The sequence below is a fragment of the Gracilinanus agilis genome, chromosome 5 (assembly GCF_016433145.1).
Source record: "Gracilinanus agilis isolate LMUSP501 chromosome 5, AgileGrace, whole genome shotgun sequence".
Classification (NCBI taxonomy): domain Eukaryota; kingdom Metazoa; phylum Chordata; class Mammalia; order Didelphimorphia; family Didelphidae; genus Gracilinanus; species Gracilinanus agilis.
Window position 1 is genome coordinate 287,465,863 of NC_058134.1, and position 19,001 is coordinate 287,484,863.

Consider the following 19,001-nt stretch of genomic DNA (forward strand, 5'->3'; position numbering starts at 1 on the left):
CTGCCGGGGGATCGGCACTGGAGGGGCGGGGCGCGGCGGAGTGGGGGGGCGGGCTCTATGATCTGCTGGGGATGATGAGGATGGATTCGAGAATGGAAGCCCCAGGGCCATGGGGATGGGGAGAGGGAAGATGCTCGAGAAGAGACCGGAGGGAATGCTGATGGAGGAGGTCTGGGCGGGGGTGGAGGAGGTGGGAGGGGAGGCCTGGAGGACCAGCATAAGGACCGAACCCACTTAGCCAGGACCAAGTGGTGATGGAGGAAGACGGAGGGATGAATTTGTGTGCCCCCCCCCAAACAGAGAGATGAGAAGGGCAGGGCAAGGCCTGGTGCCCCTAGAAGCAGGGGAGACTCGGAGCCTGCAGGACCGAAGGCACCTGCTCCTGGACGCCCAAACCTTAGGCCCCTTGACATCCAGATTCCATGCTGCCCCCACCCCTCCTCCAGCAGAATCGCTCTCTTCCATCCAGCTGTTGCATCCCCCACCCCCAATGTGACATTCATTCTCCTGCCTCCTCCCTCTCTGGCCTTGGCCTTGGGTTCAAAGAAGACAGGAGCAAAGAGGGAGAGGGAAAGGCTTGCAAATGGAGGAAATAGGGCATTCAGGGCTGAAGGAACTGGATTGAGGAAGTCCAGGAAAGGTATCACCCCCTTTAGCAGAGATTCACTTATTCCCTGGGATCCTAGTAACTGACTCCCTAAATAGGTTGACCCTTGAGACTCTCTCTGATCCTCCAAACCATCTTTCGGGGGGAAGAAGGCCCAGCGGAGTTCTGTCCAGCAGCCCAATGTTCTCTCAGTTTCCAGGGGAGAGCTGGCATTTCAATAGCACTTTCAGCTTCACAAAGGGCTTTACATCCCATAGCTCATTTGTTCCTTACAACAGCACTGGGAGGTACATAGTGTTATTATCTCCTATTTTTCACATAAGGAAACTGAGGTTGAGAGGATGAAAGTGAAGATGTCTGAGGCAGGATTCAAACTCAGGTTCTCATGACTTCTGGTCACATATAGCTTACCTTTCTTCCTGATTCCAGGTTTGACACAATTCGGTTGTGTTTACCTAAATTCTATGCTATGAGCCCCCAAACACAGTTTTAGCCAGGTTAGAGGCCCAGCCAGTCTAGTGAGGAGAAAATGAAAACAGCCCAAACTAGGTTCTCCTGCCTAAGTGCCTATAAAGACAACTGACTGTGGACAGCTGGGGGGCTCAGTGAATAGAGTTAGGCCACGAGATGGGAGGTCCTGGGTTCCAGTCTGCCCTCAAACACTTCCTAGCTGTGTGACTGTGGGCAGGTCACTTAACCCCTGTTGCCCATCCATTATCACTCTTCTGCCTTGGAGCCAATACTTAGTATCCATTCTAAGACAGAAAGTGGAGCAGCAAGGTGGCTCAGTGGCTACATACTTAGTATTGATTTTAAGATGGAAGGTAAGAGTAAAAAAAAAAAAAAAAAAAGACAGAATTCTGGCAAAGGTTTAAAAGGAAAAAAAAGGGAGGACTAAGGACTGGCTAGAGGCAGTTAGGTGGCCCAGGAAATAGCGCCTTGGGCCTAGAGTCATGATGACCCAAGTTCAAATCTAAGCTGAGACTTATCTTACTGTGTGACCATGGATGAATCACCTCAATCTCTTTAGTCTTTTCTGAAATAAGAAAGAAAGAATAAGCTTTTATGGAAGTAGCACCTACCCTATTCCAGGAAGTATTTACAAGTATTATCTCCTTTTAATCTTCACAACAATCCTGGGAGGTAGATGCTATTGTTATCCCCATTTTGTAGCTGAAGAAACTGAGGCAAAAAAAGAGTTAAGTGACCTATCCAGGATCACATAGCAAGTGATTCAGACCCAGTGTTCAGTTTATTATACCATCTAGCTGCTTGTTATATATTAGGGATGATAATAGCATCTACCTCCCCAAAGGTGAAGTCATTATTATAAAAAATAAAAATAAAAAAAGAGGGGGCAGCTGGGTGGCTCAGTGGATTTAGAGGCCTAGAGCTCAAAGGTCCTGGATTCAAACGTGGCCCCAGACACTGCCTAACTGTGTGACCCTGGGCAAGTCATTTAACCCTCATTGCCTAGTCCTTCCTGCTTTTCTGCCTCAGAACTAATACACAGTATGGATTCAGAGACAGAAGAGAAGGAAGGATTATTTTTTTAAATCAATAATATTTTTAAAAGATCAAATGAGAGAGCATTTGTGCATGTTTGGCAGAGTAAATGCTTCATACATGTTTATTGCCTTCCTTCCTTCCGAACCCCCTCCCATGTTACATTTGGGGGATGTGAACAATGTCTGTCTCAGCCCATCTGAGGAGCTAGGGTTACCAGAGGCAGATGACCACTGCCACAGTTGCTCCACTCCCGTGACTCCCATGACAGCTAACACACCACCAAACAGCTAGACAGCCAGGACTTCTGGCCTAGAGTTGGGTGACCTTCAGGAAAGAAAGCAAGGTGGATCAGTAAGTGCTTGGAGATCCTTAGGAAGGATACAGCTGATTCTTAGGTAATGTGTAGGAAGGAAGAGATGGGTCACTAGGAAGAGAGGCAAGTAAGTCTAGTAGAACAGAGAGGCTGGCTATTGCTATCTAGCCATACTTCATCTCTCAAGGCCTCAGTTTCCTTCTGGGGAAAATTATGAGATTGGACTAGAGAGTTTCTAAGCCTCTTTCCATGAGATTCTCTAGAGGTCAGCTTCCTGGCTTTTCCTCTCTCTTCCTTCTTCTGCACTGGGAGATAAGTGGGGATAACAGGGCATCCAACTTCTTGGCTCCTCCCACTGTCTCCACTGTCCATCCTCTGCTGCCCCCTGCAATTCAGGGGGCATCCCTAGGGGCCAAGCCTCCATCTGTCATGAGCCCTTTTGGGAGATGAGAGGGGAGGAAACATTCTCTAATGATTCAAGAACTGATTCCAGGAAAAAGACCCATCAGATCCTTTGGGGGATCCCCTTTCTTCTTGGGTCTTTTCTCCCTACCCTTATTCTCTCCCACCTTGTGGGGCTTCCTTTCCCCTCTGCTGCCTCTTTCTTTCTCTTAAGGATCTCACAGAACTTAAAACCCAAAGTATCCCTTTATTGATCTATATTTGTTGGGACACATGGAACTCCCAGCTACATTCCAGGGAAAACAGGATTTTTTTCTTGATGCTGGATGGAAAAAATGGAGGGACCAAATATGAGTGGCAAAAACTGAGATCCCAGAGTCCTGGATGCTGGTTCTTTCCCTTAGACACAGTCATGGCAATCATCCCAGTCTCCCCTTAGTAGAAGTTTCAGAATTTGTCACTGTGATCTCCAAGATATTCCATAAAAGACTGGGGAGAGAAGCATAGGGAAACCTAGGACAAAAGGTTCAACTATTCAAGTCCCTGGACCAGAAGACTGCTTGAGAGATACTGTTAGAGGATGCTGGACTTAGAGTTGGGAAGATTTGGGTTTGGTCCTGTTTCTGGTCCTTGTTCGTGACCCAAGACAAGTCATCTTAGACTGTCTGGCAAGTTCTATATTGTGTTCTGCCCCGAAGTCAATCTGAGGATGCTGGAGGTGAGAGCTATGGAAAAAGACTCCACCGAGAAAGTGATGGGCTCCTGGATTGAAAGCTTCTTGAGGGCAAGGACTGGGCATACTTATCTCTCTCCCAATTGTATGCCTTGTCCAGAGTAGGCACCCACTATTCATATTTAAATTGAGTCAGAGGGGCACAGAGGAAGCATAGTAGATAGAGTGCCAGGCCTGGAGTGGGGAGGACCTGGGTTCAAATCTGTCAACAGACATTTTCTCACTGTGTGACCATAGGCGAGTCACTTAATCCCAGCTGCCTAGCCCAAATCACTCTTCTGCCTTAGAACCAATATTTAGTACCAATTCTAGGATAGAAGGTAAGGATTTAAAAATAAATAAATGAATACATTGAGTGAGAGAGGCAATTAGGTAGCACAGCACCTAGAGTACCAGCCTGGATTCAGGAGGACCCAGGAGGACCCAAATCTAGCCTCAGACATTTTTTTGCTGTGTGACTCAGGCCAAATCACTTAACCTCAACTTCCTAGCTCTCGCCTTAGAATTGGCACTAATAGAGAAGATAAGGGTTTTGTTTTTTTAATAAAATAAATTGAGTGAGGAGATCTGATGTGAAGGTAAGGTACAATAGGGAGAAAGAATTTGGAGGGGAAAATAAGGCAGCAGGTTGTAATGAAATGGAAAAACCTGGGTGTGACTTGACTGCTTCTCTTCTTTTAGTCTATTTCCTCCCCATCTGTAAAATGGGTCTAACAATCCATATGCTACTTTATGGAAAGGTTTTGCTTTGTAAACTCAAAAGCTTTTTTTCCCCTTCTCTCAGTCCTGGCCCCCCCCCCCAAGAATGCCCTGTTCCCATCTCTCCTGGATCCCCACAATGATAGAATCTTCTGCTCTCAGATCTTTTGTGTGATGCAGAAGAGGGGATTCAAGAGGATACTGCCTCCATAATAAATAGGCATCCACCAAAGACAGCACCTGAGCCTCTTGACCTGCTTGCCCACAGCTCTCTCTGACTTCTCTATCCCCTGACCCAGAAGATAAATTTGGAATATGAGGTGTCTCAGGACCAAATCTGTGGGAACCTGGGCCTGTTGGTTAGCCTCAGTTCTCCGTGATGTCCAGGAGAAGGAAAGAAGGAAGGATTTATTTATTGAGTGCCCATTATGTGGTAGGAATTCTGCTAAGCATAATAATAATAAAAGTCAAAATAATAGCTAAGTTAACCATTATATAGTGCTTGAAGGAAGCTAGATGGCTCAGTGCTTAGAGACCTGGGCCTGGAGTCCAGAAGACCTGAGTTTAGATCCCTTCTCAGAGACTTACTGCTGTGTGCTGCTGGACCAGTCACTTAACCTCTGTTTGCCATCATCCACTGGAGAAAGAAATGGCAGACCATTCCAGTATCTTTGCCAAGGAAACCCAGTGGGCAGCATGGTCCATGGGGTCATAAAGTCAGACACAACTGAACAATAACAACATATCTAGCATTGTGCTAAGCACTACAATAATAATAACAACTAATACTGATATGGCATTCACTCTCACTGTCAGGCACTATGCTAAGAACTTTACAAATATTATCTCCTTCCCTCCTCACAACAATCTTGGAAGATAGCTGTGCTATTATTATCTCCATTGAACAGTTGAAGAAGCTCAAGTTGAAGAACCTCCCCAAGGTCCCACAGCTAGGAAGTGTCTGAGGCTAGATTTGAACGTGGGTCATCCCAGATCCTGGAATCTAGGACCCAGCACTCTATCTGTCGTACCACCTGGCCACCTCCAGACTGGGGAGTTTCTCCTCTAAGGGAAAAATTCTCCCTAAAGACTGGCATTGAATCCTAAAGATACTGAGTGGCAGACACAAGATCTGAATCCAGGTCCTCTGGCTACAAGCCAGGAAAGCACCCATTCAACTCTGGCCAACTCTGCTTCTTGGGTGTTTTTAAAAAAGAGAGCTGGGAGATATTCTGCATCCTCAGAAGGACTTCATTTACTCTCCACAAAGACCTTTGAGATTTGGGTAAAGTAGGGAGCTACATCTATCACCCTTTCCTTTTTTTTTTTTTAATAAAAGAAAGATGACCTTCCATCTTGGACTAAATACTGTGAATTGGTTCCAAGGCCGAAGACCAGTAAGGGCTAGACAGTGGAGGTTAAGTGACTTACCCAGGATCACACAGCTAGGAAGGGTCTGAGACCAGATGTGAAGCCAGGACCTCCCATCTGTGGGCCTGGCTCTCAATCCATAGAGCCATCTAGCTTCACCTATGCATTTTGCATTTTTTTCTTGCTTTAAATTACCCTTCCGAAGAAAGGAGAGCCCTGGGAGTCGGGAGATCTGTGTTCTGATCTCAGCTGTGCCACTAACAAGTTGAGTGACACTACACAAGTCTCTTCCTTTCTCTAGGGCTTGGTTCCTCATGTGTAAAATTCATATATTTGACCAGACAATAGCCAAGGTCTCTTTCATGGCTCTAGAGGCTACAGGGCAAGAGGAAGTCTCCCACTGATTCAGATCCCTGTGCCAGGAGTCAGGAATCAGAACTAGGTGCCCCAAAGCCCTCCAGAAAGCCAACCAAGCAGCTGAAGTTGGGTTCAAAGGACCATAGTTAGAACTAGAAGAAACCCTAAGGGTCATCTCATCTAACCTCCTTCTCTGAGGAACTAGAGGGAGGATGGAGGATAAGGTACTCTCTCAAGGTCACCTAGAAAGCAAGAAGCTCCTTCCAGGGTACCACATATGGCTGGAGGGAGAGGCAAAGAGACTTGGGAGGCACCCACCTTATGGCCATTCTGGTTAGAAATGCATCTGCAGAAATGAGAAGGGAGCTTGCTATCATCCAGCCTGATTTCACCCCTGATCAGACAAGGTACTGAGGGAAATTGGATTAAGGGATGGGGTGGAAGGAAGGGCCTGGTGTCCTCCCACTGACAATGTGGTTGCCATCATTTCCCTGTTAAGTTCTAGCATTCAAAGGATGCTTTAGCAGCCCTGGGAATAGGGAAATGAATAAGAACTTTAGCAACTTCAAGTCTTACAGCCACCTTATAGGGTATTATTATCCTCACTGGGCTTTGGGGGGAAACTAAGGCTTAGATGACTTGCCCAGAGTCACACAGGTAGCTGCTGTCAAAGGCTGGATTTGAACCTGTCTTCTGACTCCCAAGTTCAGGACTCTTTCCAGAGTTGACAGAGCCAGCAAAGCAGAGATCCTTCCTCCAACATTAGACTAAACTCTTGGAGAGAAGGGACTATATGTTTTGCATCCCCAGAGTTTAGCACAGTGCCTGGCACAGAGTAAGTGCTCAACTCTGGTTGCTATTTAAATCCAGGAAGTATTTAGGGGAGGCAATTTGCCATACTCAACCATGGAGGCTGGGTTCAAGTTTTCCCACTAGCCTAAACACTGGTTGTGACTCTCAGAACTTTCAGAAAAGGTAAGCTACCTGCATTGGGAGGTCCTCTAGGAGGTCCCTATACCAGGGAAATCTCAGAGGTCCAGTTGATTTTGAGCACCTACTGTGTGCAATTTACAGTGCTAGGAATACCCCCCACCCCCACCCCCATGGACACAGATGAGTATAATAGCAAAAGGAGAGGGAGGGGGAGTGAAGAGGGAGACCCAGACAAAAAGCCCTTGGTATATTCTAAGCGGGGAGGGAGAGAAAGAGAGACCGATTGGGTGGGGAAGGAGAGTCAGAGAGAGAGAGATCTATAATATCTGAGTACATTCAGAGCTGGAGGTAATCAGGAAAGGCTTTACTGAAGAGGCCTCCCTCGGCTAAACCTTGAGGAAAATTGAGTCTTTGGAAAGACCAAGATAAGAAAGAAGGGCTGGTTTCCAGGATTGGGAAGGGGAGGAGACACCCCATTTGCACTAGCCTGGGAAGCTTCGCCCAGCCTAGAGCCAGCAGCCCCTAGAGTGTAGCCAGCATGACGGACAGCCACCTCCTCCAGCTGTTCCCTGGGACCCTCACTCTCTGAATAATTGATGACTAGGAGGGAGCCCCTCCCTCTCCGGGGGTGACAGAATGTCTGTGCTAGGGACTCTCCTCTCCTCCCCACCCCCACCCCCAATTGGCCCTGGCGCCAAAGGCCCCGCAGCAGGCCCGGAAGGCTCTTGGACTCAGCTGGCAGAGAGAACTGGAGAAAGGAGGAGCTTTTAATGGGTATGGGGGCCGAGGGGGGGGCTCATCTAGTCGGACCCCGCTCCCCCTGGTCCCCGCCCCAGACCCCCCCAGACTGGGGAGCCTAATGGCAGCTGCCAGCTCCCAGGGTAGGATCTGAACGTGCCTCCTTCCCATCGGGGGTCCCTTCCCCTCGCCCCCCACTCGAAGCTGCTGCCCAAACAAGCTGGTAGAGTCGCTTCCTTCCCTCCCTCCCCAGCTCCGGGGCCCTGGGGAGGGAACTGGAGGGAGGCTGAGTTTTCTCAGTGTCTCATCCTCTCTGAAAGCATTTCTCTCTGTCTCGGTGTGCAGGGCGGGCGGGCGGGAACCAAGGGGACCAGCTATCTTTGGTTGTGCCATGCTGATGCCAGGCGGGCAGACGAAGGTTGAAAAATTCCGCCCCAAATTCCGATGCTGCAATGTTTCCTTAAAAATGGAGGTGGTCTCTGGCTCGCCACCTCTCACCGTTTCAGTCAGGCTTCGATAACAAAAAGCCAGTTCTTTAATCTTTAGTTTCCTCTTCATTCCCCCTTCCCACCCCTGGCAGGTGAGGCGACTTGGTCATAGTCACTCAGTTGTTAGGACCCCGAGATAGAATTCGAACCCAGGGCTACCCCGACTTCAGGCCCTCAGGTCCACCCAGTTGTCCTAGATCCCGCAGCATAAGACCCTGGGCCCCAGGGGATAGGCAAATGGCGCTTTGGGGAGATGAGCACGGGTAGCCAGGGGGTTTGGGAACAGCCGCTTCAGATCTCAGTCTGAGAATGCGAAAGAGCCTAAGACCAATATTCTGTGCTCCCAGCTAGGCTCCCGAGGGGCGGGGCCAGCTGCCAGGCCCCGCCTGCCACCCTTGGGGGGCCGCTCACGTGACCTCTGGCTAATCTTGTCCCGGTGACTTCACACGCTGCCTCTGGCCCCGTCGCCATAGTTACCCATCAGCACCCCCGGCGTTTCCCCCCATCTGCTCCCCTTCCCCCGTCCCACCTCAGCTCCTCCCCTCCCCGCACGCCCCGGGCCGCCATGTGGGACTCAGGCAGTGGCTCGGGAGCCCCGGGGACAGGGCTGGTCCCCATCACCTTTCTTCCCGCCTCAGTTATTCCTTACCAGTGACCTTGGATTTGGCTCCTCCGCGTGGGTCCCCAAGCTCACTGGGGGGGGGGGGATTGAGGGGGGAGCCCTCACTTGCCTCCCAGGGAGGAGATGGAGTGAAAAGGCAGGTGCAGAGTTCTCTCCTCCACCCCCTCCACCCCTCATCTCCCATCCTTGCTTCTGATGTTTGCACGTCGGTTCAGCGCCGGTAGCCAGCCAGGGGCATCCATTCATTCAGCTCCAACTGCATGCCACGTCCCTGGCTAAGCGCTGGGGACACATGACGGCCCCTGACCCCAGGGGTCGGCCACTGGCGTGGGGGGATCAGGAGGTAGACGAGGAGGCAGAGCATTTCTGCCTCACGGAGTCTTGCTCAAGGAGCCATGGTACACGGCGGCGGCCTCCTGGCAGGCTGGCTTGGGAGTCCGGAGGCCCGGGTTCAAACTCTGCGCCCACTACTTCCCAGCTCCATGCCCCCCTCACCTGGAAAACCAGGCTAATTCCTCACTGGCTGGTTGTGAGGCGAAGTGCCCCGTCCTCCAGGTCCAGACTGCAGCCTAAAGCCCCGGCTTCCCAGCCCCAGCTTGTGCCAGCTGTGACCGCGGGGCCCCTGGCATACGCTAAGAGGCCCAAGACCTGGGTGCAAGGACGGGCGACCCTCCGATTGTTTGTGGGCTTTGGAGCGAATTACTCTCCTGAACAAAGGCGGGCTGGGGGGAGGTGAGAGGACACGCGGTGCTCCGTGTTTTGTCCCGAGGGTCGATGGGGGGTCAATGGATTGCCCCTGAGTGAGCGGATGAGGTGCTTCACTGTCTCTAGAAGGAAGTTTGCCAGGAAACTAGGGAGCAGGAATGGCTCCAGGAGGTCTAAAGAATGGAGAGCAAAGAGTCCTGAGCGAGAATCCAGCCGGTCTGGAGTCCCCCAGTCCCAACCCCTAAGGTGCCCACCGCTGTCCCGAGCTCCGAAGGGGGCTGGAAGAAGGATTGGACCCTCTCCCAGCCAGAAGAATGAGAGGAGACTCCTGGGGGTAGGAGGGAGTATTCTAATGTCTATTCTACACAACAATAGACGTGGCTATGAATCACTTTCAGGTTTACCGAGCACCAGAAGGCTTCTTTAATCCTCACAACAACCCTGTAGGTACCATTTTATAGAGGGGGAAACTGAGACCGGGAGATAACTTGTCTGAGCTGTAGAACTGGAATCTGATCTGAATGGAGGGAAAGAAACTGACCCTAACTCTTCTCTATCCCAGGGTCCATCTGGGTGACTCACAGCAACTTGTTCAGCATTATTGTAGAACGGGTGAAGAAGGTGCTGCGGAAGGTGGGGAGGGTCAACTTGGCTCATCTGTGGCCTTAGTTTTGGGAAAGTCCCCCTCTTTGATCCCCAGGAAACTCCCCAAGGCCCATCTACTAAGTCAGCCCCAGAAGAGCTCCAGATTCCACTAGTTCCCTGAACCAATCGAAGTCACCAATCAGATCCCACATTCAATCTCTCCACATTTCTTTAAAGTGCTTACTATGTGTCAGACTCTAAGGACAAAGAACTGAAACAATCCCTGCCCTCCAGGAGCTTCAGTCCAGGTGACTGGGGGCCAGCTGGAAGATGACCGGATGACAGGCAGCTACTCAGAGCTTTCACTCACTCCCCCCCACACCCCCAAAGACCAATCTAGCTCTGGCTTCCTAGTGTGAGCTTAAGAGAAAAAGCTTATTAGTTCCCTAAGGGAGGAAAGGGGGCAGCTATTCACTCTATTTACCGGAAAATAGCCCCCATGTGGCCACTGGGACCCAAGAGTGAGGCAGTGGTTTTACCCATGGCTTTTGGGGATCTTTTTTTAACCTTACCCTTCTCTCTTAGAATTGAACCCAAGTTCCAAGCCAGAAAAGCAGTAATAAGGGCTAGGCAAGTGGGGGTTAAGTGACTTGCCCAGGGCCACACAGTTAGGAAGTGTGTGAGGGCAGATTTGAACCCAGGACCTCCCATTTCCAGGCCTGGCTCTCAATCCACTGAGCTTGCTAGCAGCTCCTGAGACTCGTGCAACTACTATTTTAAATGGTTATCCTCAAGAGAGCAGGAAGCCCAGGCATGTCAGCTACTGTCTTTGTGGGGTCCCAGCCATCCTGTCCCCTAGGGCAGTGATGGGCAAAGTTTTTAAAGACGGGGCAAAAGGAAAGGAAATGTTCATCTGTCAGTCTGTTTCTAAGGCAACTGTTTCAAAGTTTCATTGTATTGTATCCTACTCACTGTATTCGTCAGGTTAAGAATAAGGTCATGGGGCGGATAGAACACTTCAGGGGGCCCAAATCTGGCCTGAGGGCAGTAGTTTAGCCATCACTGCCCTGGGGTGTTCTAGCTCCCTAAAGCTACAGACAGAATCGGACCTAGTCAGCATAGACCCTAGGAGCTGTTTAAATGATGCCATTAGTCCCCCCTCCTTTACCTGAGAGGAAAATGCCCTCTAGATGGGAGCTGTCCTCCCTGCTAGGTACTGATAGCTCTTGTCCCCCACAGGGCAGCCTCCTCTCCTTCCCTCCCTCCACCCTAACCATGGCCTGCCTCCACGAGACCCGAACACCCTCGCCCTCCTTTGGAGGCTTCATGGCAGCCCTAAGCGAAGCCTCCGTTCGAAAACTCGACCCAGACACTTCGGACTGCACTCCAGAGAAGGACCTGACCCCTACCCAGTGTGTGTTGAGGGATGTGGTGCCCCTGGGTGGGCAGGGGGGAAGTGGGCACAGTCCCTCCCCGGGTGGGGAAGCCCCCACAGAAGCCTTTGCCAACAGTGTCCTGCAACTGCATGAGCAGGAGGCTGGGGGCCCAGGAGGGGCTACAGGGCCCACGGAAGGCCGGACGCCCCGGTTCCGGGCGGATGAAGTCAGGCTGCAGTGCCAGAGTGGCAGCGGCTTCCTGGAAGGCCTTTTTGGCTGTCTTCGTCCAGTCTGGACCATGATTGGCAAAGCTTATTCCACAGAACACAAGCAACAACAGGAAGGTAGGTTAGATGCTTGGACCGGCCTTCCTTTTTCCCCTATCAGGGTTCTGGGCACCCAAGTCCCTCCTCCACTTGAATTCAGTTCCCTGCTAGCCTCTGCAGGGCCAGACAGGGCCCTGGTGGAGACTTTGGGGAATTCAGGGGGTGGGAGATGGCACTCAAGTTTCACTGCTCCCCAAACCCCTCAAGTTCCCTCAGCTGACAAGGACACTTGCTGACTTACTGCCCCCCCCTAGCTACCCCCAAATCCCTTTTTTCCTCTTGCAATCTTCTTTGATTCGTTCACTTCCTTGGAAGTCTTTCATTCAGTTACAAGACCATTTATTAAGCACCTGCTTCGCAGGGGCCAATATCTTCCTCTCGAGTGGCTACACCCAATAGCACCCTTAGCCACGCCAGCTTGAGGCCCATATCTTCCTGAACCAATTCTCTTCTCCTATAGACTTGTGGGAGGTGCCCTTTGAGGAGATCCTGGACCTGCAGTGGGTGGGTTCTGGGGCCCAAGGTGCTGTATTCCTGGGACGCTTCCACGGGGAGGAGGTGGCTGTGAAAAAGGTTCGGGACCTCAAGGAGACTGACATCAAGCACCTTCGGAAACTCAAGCATCCCAACATTATCACTTTCAAGTGAGGAGGAAATCCTGACCTAGGAGGGGACACAGTGGCACGATGGGAGTGAGTGGGTTCCCAAATGAGGGCTTTGGGGGTAACTAGGTGACTCGATGGATTGGTTTGATCCTTTTCTAATGAGGAAATGGGAAGCTCCCCTCCAAAAGGCTTGGACGGGGCATGGACCCACTCTGAGATCCCCCTGCAATCCCTTTCAGGGGCGTATGTACCCAGGCCCCCTGCTACTGTATCCTGATGGAGTTCTGCGCCCAGGGCCAGTTATACGAGGTACTCCGGGCAGGACGTCCTGTCACCCCGTCCCTGCTAGTCGACTGGTCTATGGGCATTGCTGGCGGCATGAACTACCTGCATTTACACAAGATCATCCACCGAGACCTCAAATCCCCAAAGTGAGTAGGGGGCTGAGAGTTGAGAAACCCCCTTGTGGAGGGCCTACCCCAAAGAGTGTTGGCCTTCCCCTCTGAGCAGCCCTTCCCGAAGTTATTTTAGTAGCTGGAAATGACAGACGGGGAAGAAACCCGAATGACTCCCTCCCTCTCCCCACTAGCATGCTGATCACTTATGATGATGTGGTCAAGATCTCGGACTTTGGGACATCCAAGGAGCTCAGCGACAAGAGCACCAAGATGTCGTTTGCAGGGACAGTGGCTTGGATGGCCCCAGAGGTGATCCGGAATGAGCCTGTATCTGAGAAGGTGGACATTTGGTGAGGGCCAGGTTGGGGGTGGGAGCCAGTGAGTGGTGTGTCCTCTGTCAGAGGGGGAATGTGGGAGGGAGAGCTAAGAAATGAGAGTAGGTAGGACCAATGGAGATCCACCCCAGCTTGGTGAGCTTCCCTTCTGCATCACACCAGAGGGCGAGATTTAGGGCTCTGGACTTTTAGCTTGGAGTGAGCAATCTGGCTTTTCCCCAGGTGCTCAGGGCAAGGGGAGCACTAATGTCCAATCACTTCCCTAGGAATAAGTAGGGGAAACATGGGTAAAACAGCTTGGACCTAACCTGTAAAAGGAGAGACTGAAAGATCCGGGGGACCCAGACCTGGAGTTTGTAGTCCTTCCCTTAAGGCTTCCTCTCCTTGTGCTAGGTCATTTGGTGTGGTGCTGTGGGAGCTGCTGACTGGTGAAATCCCCTACAAAGATGTTGACTCATCGGCCATCATCTGGGGTGTGGGCAGTAATAGCCTTCATTTACCTGTGCCATCCAGCTGCCCCGATGGCTTCAAGATACTTCTCCGCCAGTGCTGGTGAGGCCAAGGGCCAGACCCGGGATCCAGATTTAGGAGCTAGAGCCCATGAGGCATGAAATCTTAGGTGTGAGGGGCTGGGAACCGGGATCTGGGTGAGGATGAGAAGGAATCTGGAAGGGCAAATGGAGTGGGAACCTATAGTCAGAAGGTTATGTTTCTGGGCACAGGCATACACATAACCATCCAGAGCTGGGGCTTGTACGTAGGAGGCATAGAAATGTGGAACAGCACCCCCTACTCCTGGCCTCAAATTCCTCAGGAACCCCAGACAAGCATGGAGAGACAGGATCTGGAGCACCAGGGCTAGACCCCAGAATTAAAAGGAGTCAGAATGCCATTTGTTTGGAAAAGGAAGGGGCCATAGAAACCATCTAGCTGAAATCACTTTACAGAGATATAAATTGACACCAAGAGAAATGAATTCAGGTGCTCCAGGTCAGACACACAATATGGCTTGAACTTGAACAGGGGTCATTCGGGTATCCTGCAAACATTCATCTAACCCCTATGTGCAGTGCATTTCGGTGCTAGAGGGAACACTAAGCTAAATACAATCTGGTCCCTGTTCTCGGTCATCACCGGGTCTTCTAGGGGAGAAGTATGAAGAAAAGGAAAGAGGGAGGCAAGGAAGGCTTCCCAGAGAACGTGGTGCTGGACCTTGAAGCCTGGGAAGAATGTCAATAAGCAGATATGGAGACATTCATTCCAAGTGTAGAGAACAGCACACACAGAATATGGGACAGGGGAGCTAGGTGGCACAGTGGATAGAATGCCAAATCTGATGTCAGGAAGGCTCACCTCTCTAAATTCAAATCTGATCTCAAAAACTTACTAGCTTTGTGGCCCTGGGTAAGTCACTTAACTCTGCTTGTCTCAGTTTCCTCATCTGTCAAATGCGCTGGACAAGGAAATGGTAACCATTTCAGTGTCTTGGCCAAGAAAACCCCAAGTGGGGACAGAAAGAATTGGACACCACTGAAAAAAATGACTGAATGGCAAAGAAGTGTGGGAGGATTTGAATGGGTGCAGTGGGAGATCACACTAGAAAAGACAGGTTGGAGCCAGCTTGAGAAGAGAGTTTGAGTGCCGAGTGGGAGGGAGTGAATGGCTACGGGGTAAGCAAGAGGGAACAAAATGTAGAGTTTGGAGCAAGGTGAGATGGCCTCTGCACTGGGAGGTCAATCTGACAACACCACAAGGTGAATCAGAGATGGAGACAGATCAAGGAGGTTGGCCCAGGCACGAGTTCGATGGACAATGAGAACAGACAGGAGACTGATGTGGGATGATTGGTAAGAATCTCACAGAAGGGGAAAGGCTTCGCTGCCCTTGACCCAGGTCACTGTGGATGTGGCGTGGGCTGACTTCTCCCCTTGTCAAGGCCCTAGAAATGCCTGACCTTCAGCAGCCTTCCTCCATGTGTCTTCCGTGTCTCATTCTCCCTCCAGGAATAGCAAGCCCCGGAACCGACCTTCATTCAGGCAGATCTTGCTGCATCTGGACATTGCCTCAGCGGATGTCCTGTCCACACCCCAGGAAACCTATTTCAAATCCCAGGTGGGTTGGGTACACCAAGCTATTGATGATCTTCATCCCCCCCATCCCCGAGAGTGGGTAGGAGAATTCTGAGTCCTGACCTATTTCTGGGGCTGTGTGTCTGAGGTGCAATGGGTGCAGCGGGCCCTTCCAGCTCCTCTCCATGGGACTTCAGATGGAAATCCCTCCCCACTTATTACCCCAGAACTGGATGGGGACCCCCTTCTGGAGAGCAGCTTATGGCTCCCCCCAAAGGAGAACAGGAGAACTGAGGCTTTTGTGATTTGCTGAGATCACCAGTTATTTGGACTGTCTGACTCCCAGTCGTCTGGTTCACTGGACTTGGCAGCAGGCAACCTGGGCTCACAGTGCCATTACTGATTGCCCACGTTTTCTGTTTCCACATGCATAAACTTTAGTACTGGGTGGATAGGGACAAGGGGCTCGGGCTCTGCTTAGGCCACATACTGGCCCAGGACTTCTTACTGCTACAGAGGAGGTACAAAGGATGGCCTCAAAACTCCATCCCCTTTGGAAGTTCTGGCCTCTCTTGGCCTGTGCCAGGCCCCGCTGTCCTGAAGGCTGCCTGCCTTTTGAGGGCTGCCCAAAGAAGCAAGTGGGGCTCTTCCCCTCACCTTCTCCTTCTCGCCCTCAGGCAGAGTGGAGGGAGGAAGTGAAGCTGCATTTTGAAAAGATCAAGTCTGAGGGAACCTGTCTACACCGGTTAGAGGAAGAGCTGGTGACTCGAAGAAGAGAGGAACTCAGGTGTGTGAAGAGACCATCCCACTGCCCCCTTAGAGGGGGGAGGGGGGAGCTTGTGCCCGGCCCCTTGGGGGTGGGATCGCAAGCGGAGCCAGGTGTCATTTGGTCCCTCTCGCCTTGGGTTAGACATGCCTTGGACATCCGGGAACATTACGAACGCAAGCTGGAGCGTGCCAACAACTTGTACATGGAGCTCAACGCCCTGATGCTGCAGCTGGAACTCAAGGAGAGGGAGCTGCTGAGGTAAGCAGGCCAGGCCATCCACCAGGCCCAGCTCGGGGCCATCTCGGTGACCCTGCTGGCCGGAGCCCCAGCCCCTGGCGGGTCCCTGCTGAGCCCATGTTCTCATGTGCCTAGCTGAGTGGGTGCCTGGATTCTTAGGCGGGAGCAGGCCTTGGAGCGGAGATGCCCCGGGCTTCTGAAGCCTCACCCTCCCCGGGGTCTCCTGCACGGCAACACGGTGGAGAAGCTCATCAAGAAGAGGAACGTTCCGCAGAAGCTGTCGCCCCACAGCAAGAGGTAGGCCTGGGTTCCTGAGCTGGGAGCGGGGCACCGGGCAGCAGGGTGTCGTCTTAGCCCTGGTGCACCCCACCTGACCCGCCCCCCCTCTCCCCCTTAGGCCAGATATCCTCAAAACGGAATCCTTGCTCCCCAAGCTAGACGCGGCCCTGAGCAGCGTGGGGCTCCCCGGGTGTCCCAAGGGGCCTCCCTCCCCTGGACGGAGCCGTCGCGGCAAAACCCGCCACCGGAAGGCCAGCTCCAAGGGCAGCTGTGGTGACCTGCTCGGGTTTCGGGCGTCTGTACCTAATCCTGAACCTGGGGGGCCAGGGCACCCTGGGAGCATAGCGGGGGGCCCTTCGGCCTGGGAGGTCTGCCCGCCTGCCCTCCGAGGCCTCCACCATGATCTCCTGCTCAGAAAGATGTCGTCATCCTCCCCAGACCTGTTATCTGCAGCACTGGGAGCCCGGGGCAGAGGGGCGGGGGGCGGCGCCCTGGAGCCCAGCTCACCCCCTCCGGCCCAGGGAGACACCCCTCCCAGCGAGGGGTCAGCTCCCGGCTCCACCAGCCCCGATTCCCCCGGAGGAGCCAAAGGGGAGCCGCCCCCGGCGGGGGCCCAGGGTGAAAGCGTGGGGCTGCTGGGCTCTAGTCGGGAGGGAACAGCCGCGAGAGGAAGCAGGGCCTCGGCCCAGCACCTGACCCCGGCTGCGCTGCTGTATCGGGCTGCAGTCACTCGGAGCCAGGTGAGGCCTGAAGCCCCCTCGGCCACTCCCATGCCCGCCCCAAGCCCCAGGTGCTCCCTTTCGTCCCCTCCCCCTCCCCGCCCCGCGCCACCCGCCCCGCCCAGGCTTTGCTCCAGACCACACCCTCATCCGGGTCCCTTCTCCTCCCCGAAGAAGCGTGGCGTATCTTCAGAGGAAGAGGAAGGCGAGGTGGACAGTGAGGTGGAGCTGCCAACGAGGCAGAGGTGGGTGCGCGCGCGCCCGCCCCGGACCGGGCTGGTGTGGGTGAGGCAGTGGCTGCTGGCCCAATAACAGCTGCCTCCGTCTCGTGGCTCCCAGGTGGCCCCAAGGCCTGAACAAACGGCAGTCACTGTCCACCTTCAGCTCCGAGAACTTGTCCGACGGAGAAGAAGGCACGGCCAGCGAGCCGTCCCCCAGCGGCACCCCAGAGGTGGGCAGCACTAACACGGATGAGCGACCCGACGAACGGTCCGACGACATGTGTTCCCAGGGCTCCGAGATCCCGCTGGACCCGCTGGCTCCAGACGGGAGCCCGGGACAGGAAGCGGGGTCCCAGCCCAGTAGCCAGGAGGTGCCAAACCAAGCCTTACTCAGAAGGGAGCAGGTGGGATGTGGCCGGGGACCACCGGGGAATTGGGGCGGAGTCGGAAGCAGGCCGAGCACGCGCATGCGCGCAAGGGGCCGGGGCTGCTGGGACTGAGGGCTTCCTAACTCTCCTCTGCAGGGCCTCAACTCGGAGGACTCGGACTTGGACAGCACCGAACTGGATCAGGCAGGCAGCGCCGACGCCCTGCAGCCCCCGGCCTCCCTCCCTCCCTGAATGCCGCCCTCGCCCAATGTAGAAAAATATTTATACAAATGATATATATATACGACACATATTCAACAGAGCTGGGCTCCTCCCAGAACTCCCCTCCTCACCACGGTCAGCCAGCTGTCAATCAAGGCCCGCGAGGTCCCCCTTGGCCCCGCCCTCTCTCCCCTCAAGCTCCCTGGCGGGAGCTGCCTAACTGCACTTTTTTTGGTTTCTGACCCTGTTTACAGACTTTGCACTTGGGAGGAGGGAGGCCAGGCCCAGTCCTCTCCTCTGGGGCTTCTCAGGTGATGGTTCACCCACTGTCCCTTTTTAAAGCCCTCCCCTTTCACTGGCTCCAGGACTGGGGGAAGGAGAGGCAGGCAGAGAGCATGTGGTGCCTGGCTGGTGGGCTCCTCCACACCAAGGCCAGCTGCCTTCTGGGGTGGGGACGAGGCCACTGTTGTCAACCCTGTAAGATACCTTGAAATATAACCAATCCACGCAGGCGCTCAGCTGTCGAGTTTTCTTGTCAAGTGGGAGAAGGGTTACACAGGGAGCCAGTGACCACCTGAGGGGGGGGGGAGGGAGGGGAGAAGGCCTAGGCCAGCGCCTTACTCAGTGTGCAAAGCTGAAGACAGAGCAGAACCTGACCCTCCCCCCCATCAGCCTTTCACCCTATCCTTAGTCACAAGCACCAGGGGGAGGCCCAGAGAAGCTCCCAGGGAATCCAGGGTCTCCCAGCTATGCTCCCACTACTCAAGATAACAGGAACAAGATCTTGCCACCAGTGAAGAGATTTAACAGAAAAAAGACTGGAGAGCAGGGAAGGCCACTTCCCAGGGACCCCACTGAATGCATACCAGGGAGCCAGAACTGCCAACTATGGCACTCCTCAGCCTTTCTTAAGGAGTAAAACACAAGACAAAGTTGGCTGGCTGCCTTGCTTCCCTCCCCCTACACCAACTCAAAAAAACAGCTCTTGACTGAGGTTAGATGGGAAGGAGATCAA

General features: G+C 53.1%; 1 protein-coding gene across 3 annotated transcripts in view; it reads left to right on the forward strand.

Annotated features, from left to right (window-relative positions):
* MAP3K12 (mitogen-activated protein kinase kinase kinase 12) overlaps nt 1–18,500 on the forward strand; it is a 28,303-nt gene extending 9,803 nt beyond the window's left edge. Inside the window, exons 1-14 of one of the 3 annotated variants that reach the window (XM_044678590.1) lie at nt 11,234–11,474; nt 11,574–11,782; nt 12,225–12,408; nt 12,609–12,800; nt 12,959–13,117; nt 13,496–13,654; nt 15,106–15,214; nt 15,849–15,958; nt 16,082–16,198; nt 16,337–16,474; nt 16,575–17,196; nt 17,350–17,420; nt 17,515–17,800; nt 17,921–18,500. In XM_044678590.1, the coding sequence (XP_044534525.1) occupies nt 11,242–11,474; nt 11,574–11,782; nt 12,225–12,408; nt 12,609–12,800; nt 12,959–13,117; nt 13,496–13,654; nt 15,106–15,214; nt 15,849–15,958; nt 16,082–16,198; nt 16,337–16,474; nt 16,575–17,196; nt 17,350–17,420; nt 17,515–17,800; nt 17,921–18,016 (2,685 nt within the window). In that variant the 5' untranslated portion in view covers nt 11,234–11,241 and the 3' untranslated portion in view covers nt 18,017–18,500. Of the gene's footprint in view, nt 1–11,233; nt 11,783–12,224; nt 12,409–12,608; nt 12,801–12,958; nt 13,118–13,495; nt 13,655–15,105; nt 15,215–15,848; nt 15,959–16,081; nt 16,199–16,336; nt 16,475–16,574; nt 17,197–17,349; nt 17,421–17,514; nt 17,801–17,920 lie in introns of those variants that run through there. The other 2 variants (XM_044678589.1, XM_044678588.1) reach the window with 2 other exon arrangements.
* Nucleotides 18,501–19,001: the final 501 nt, after the last annotated feature.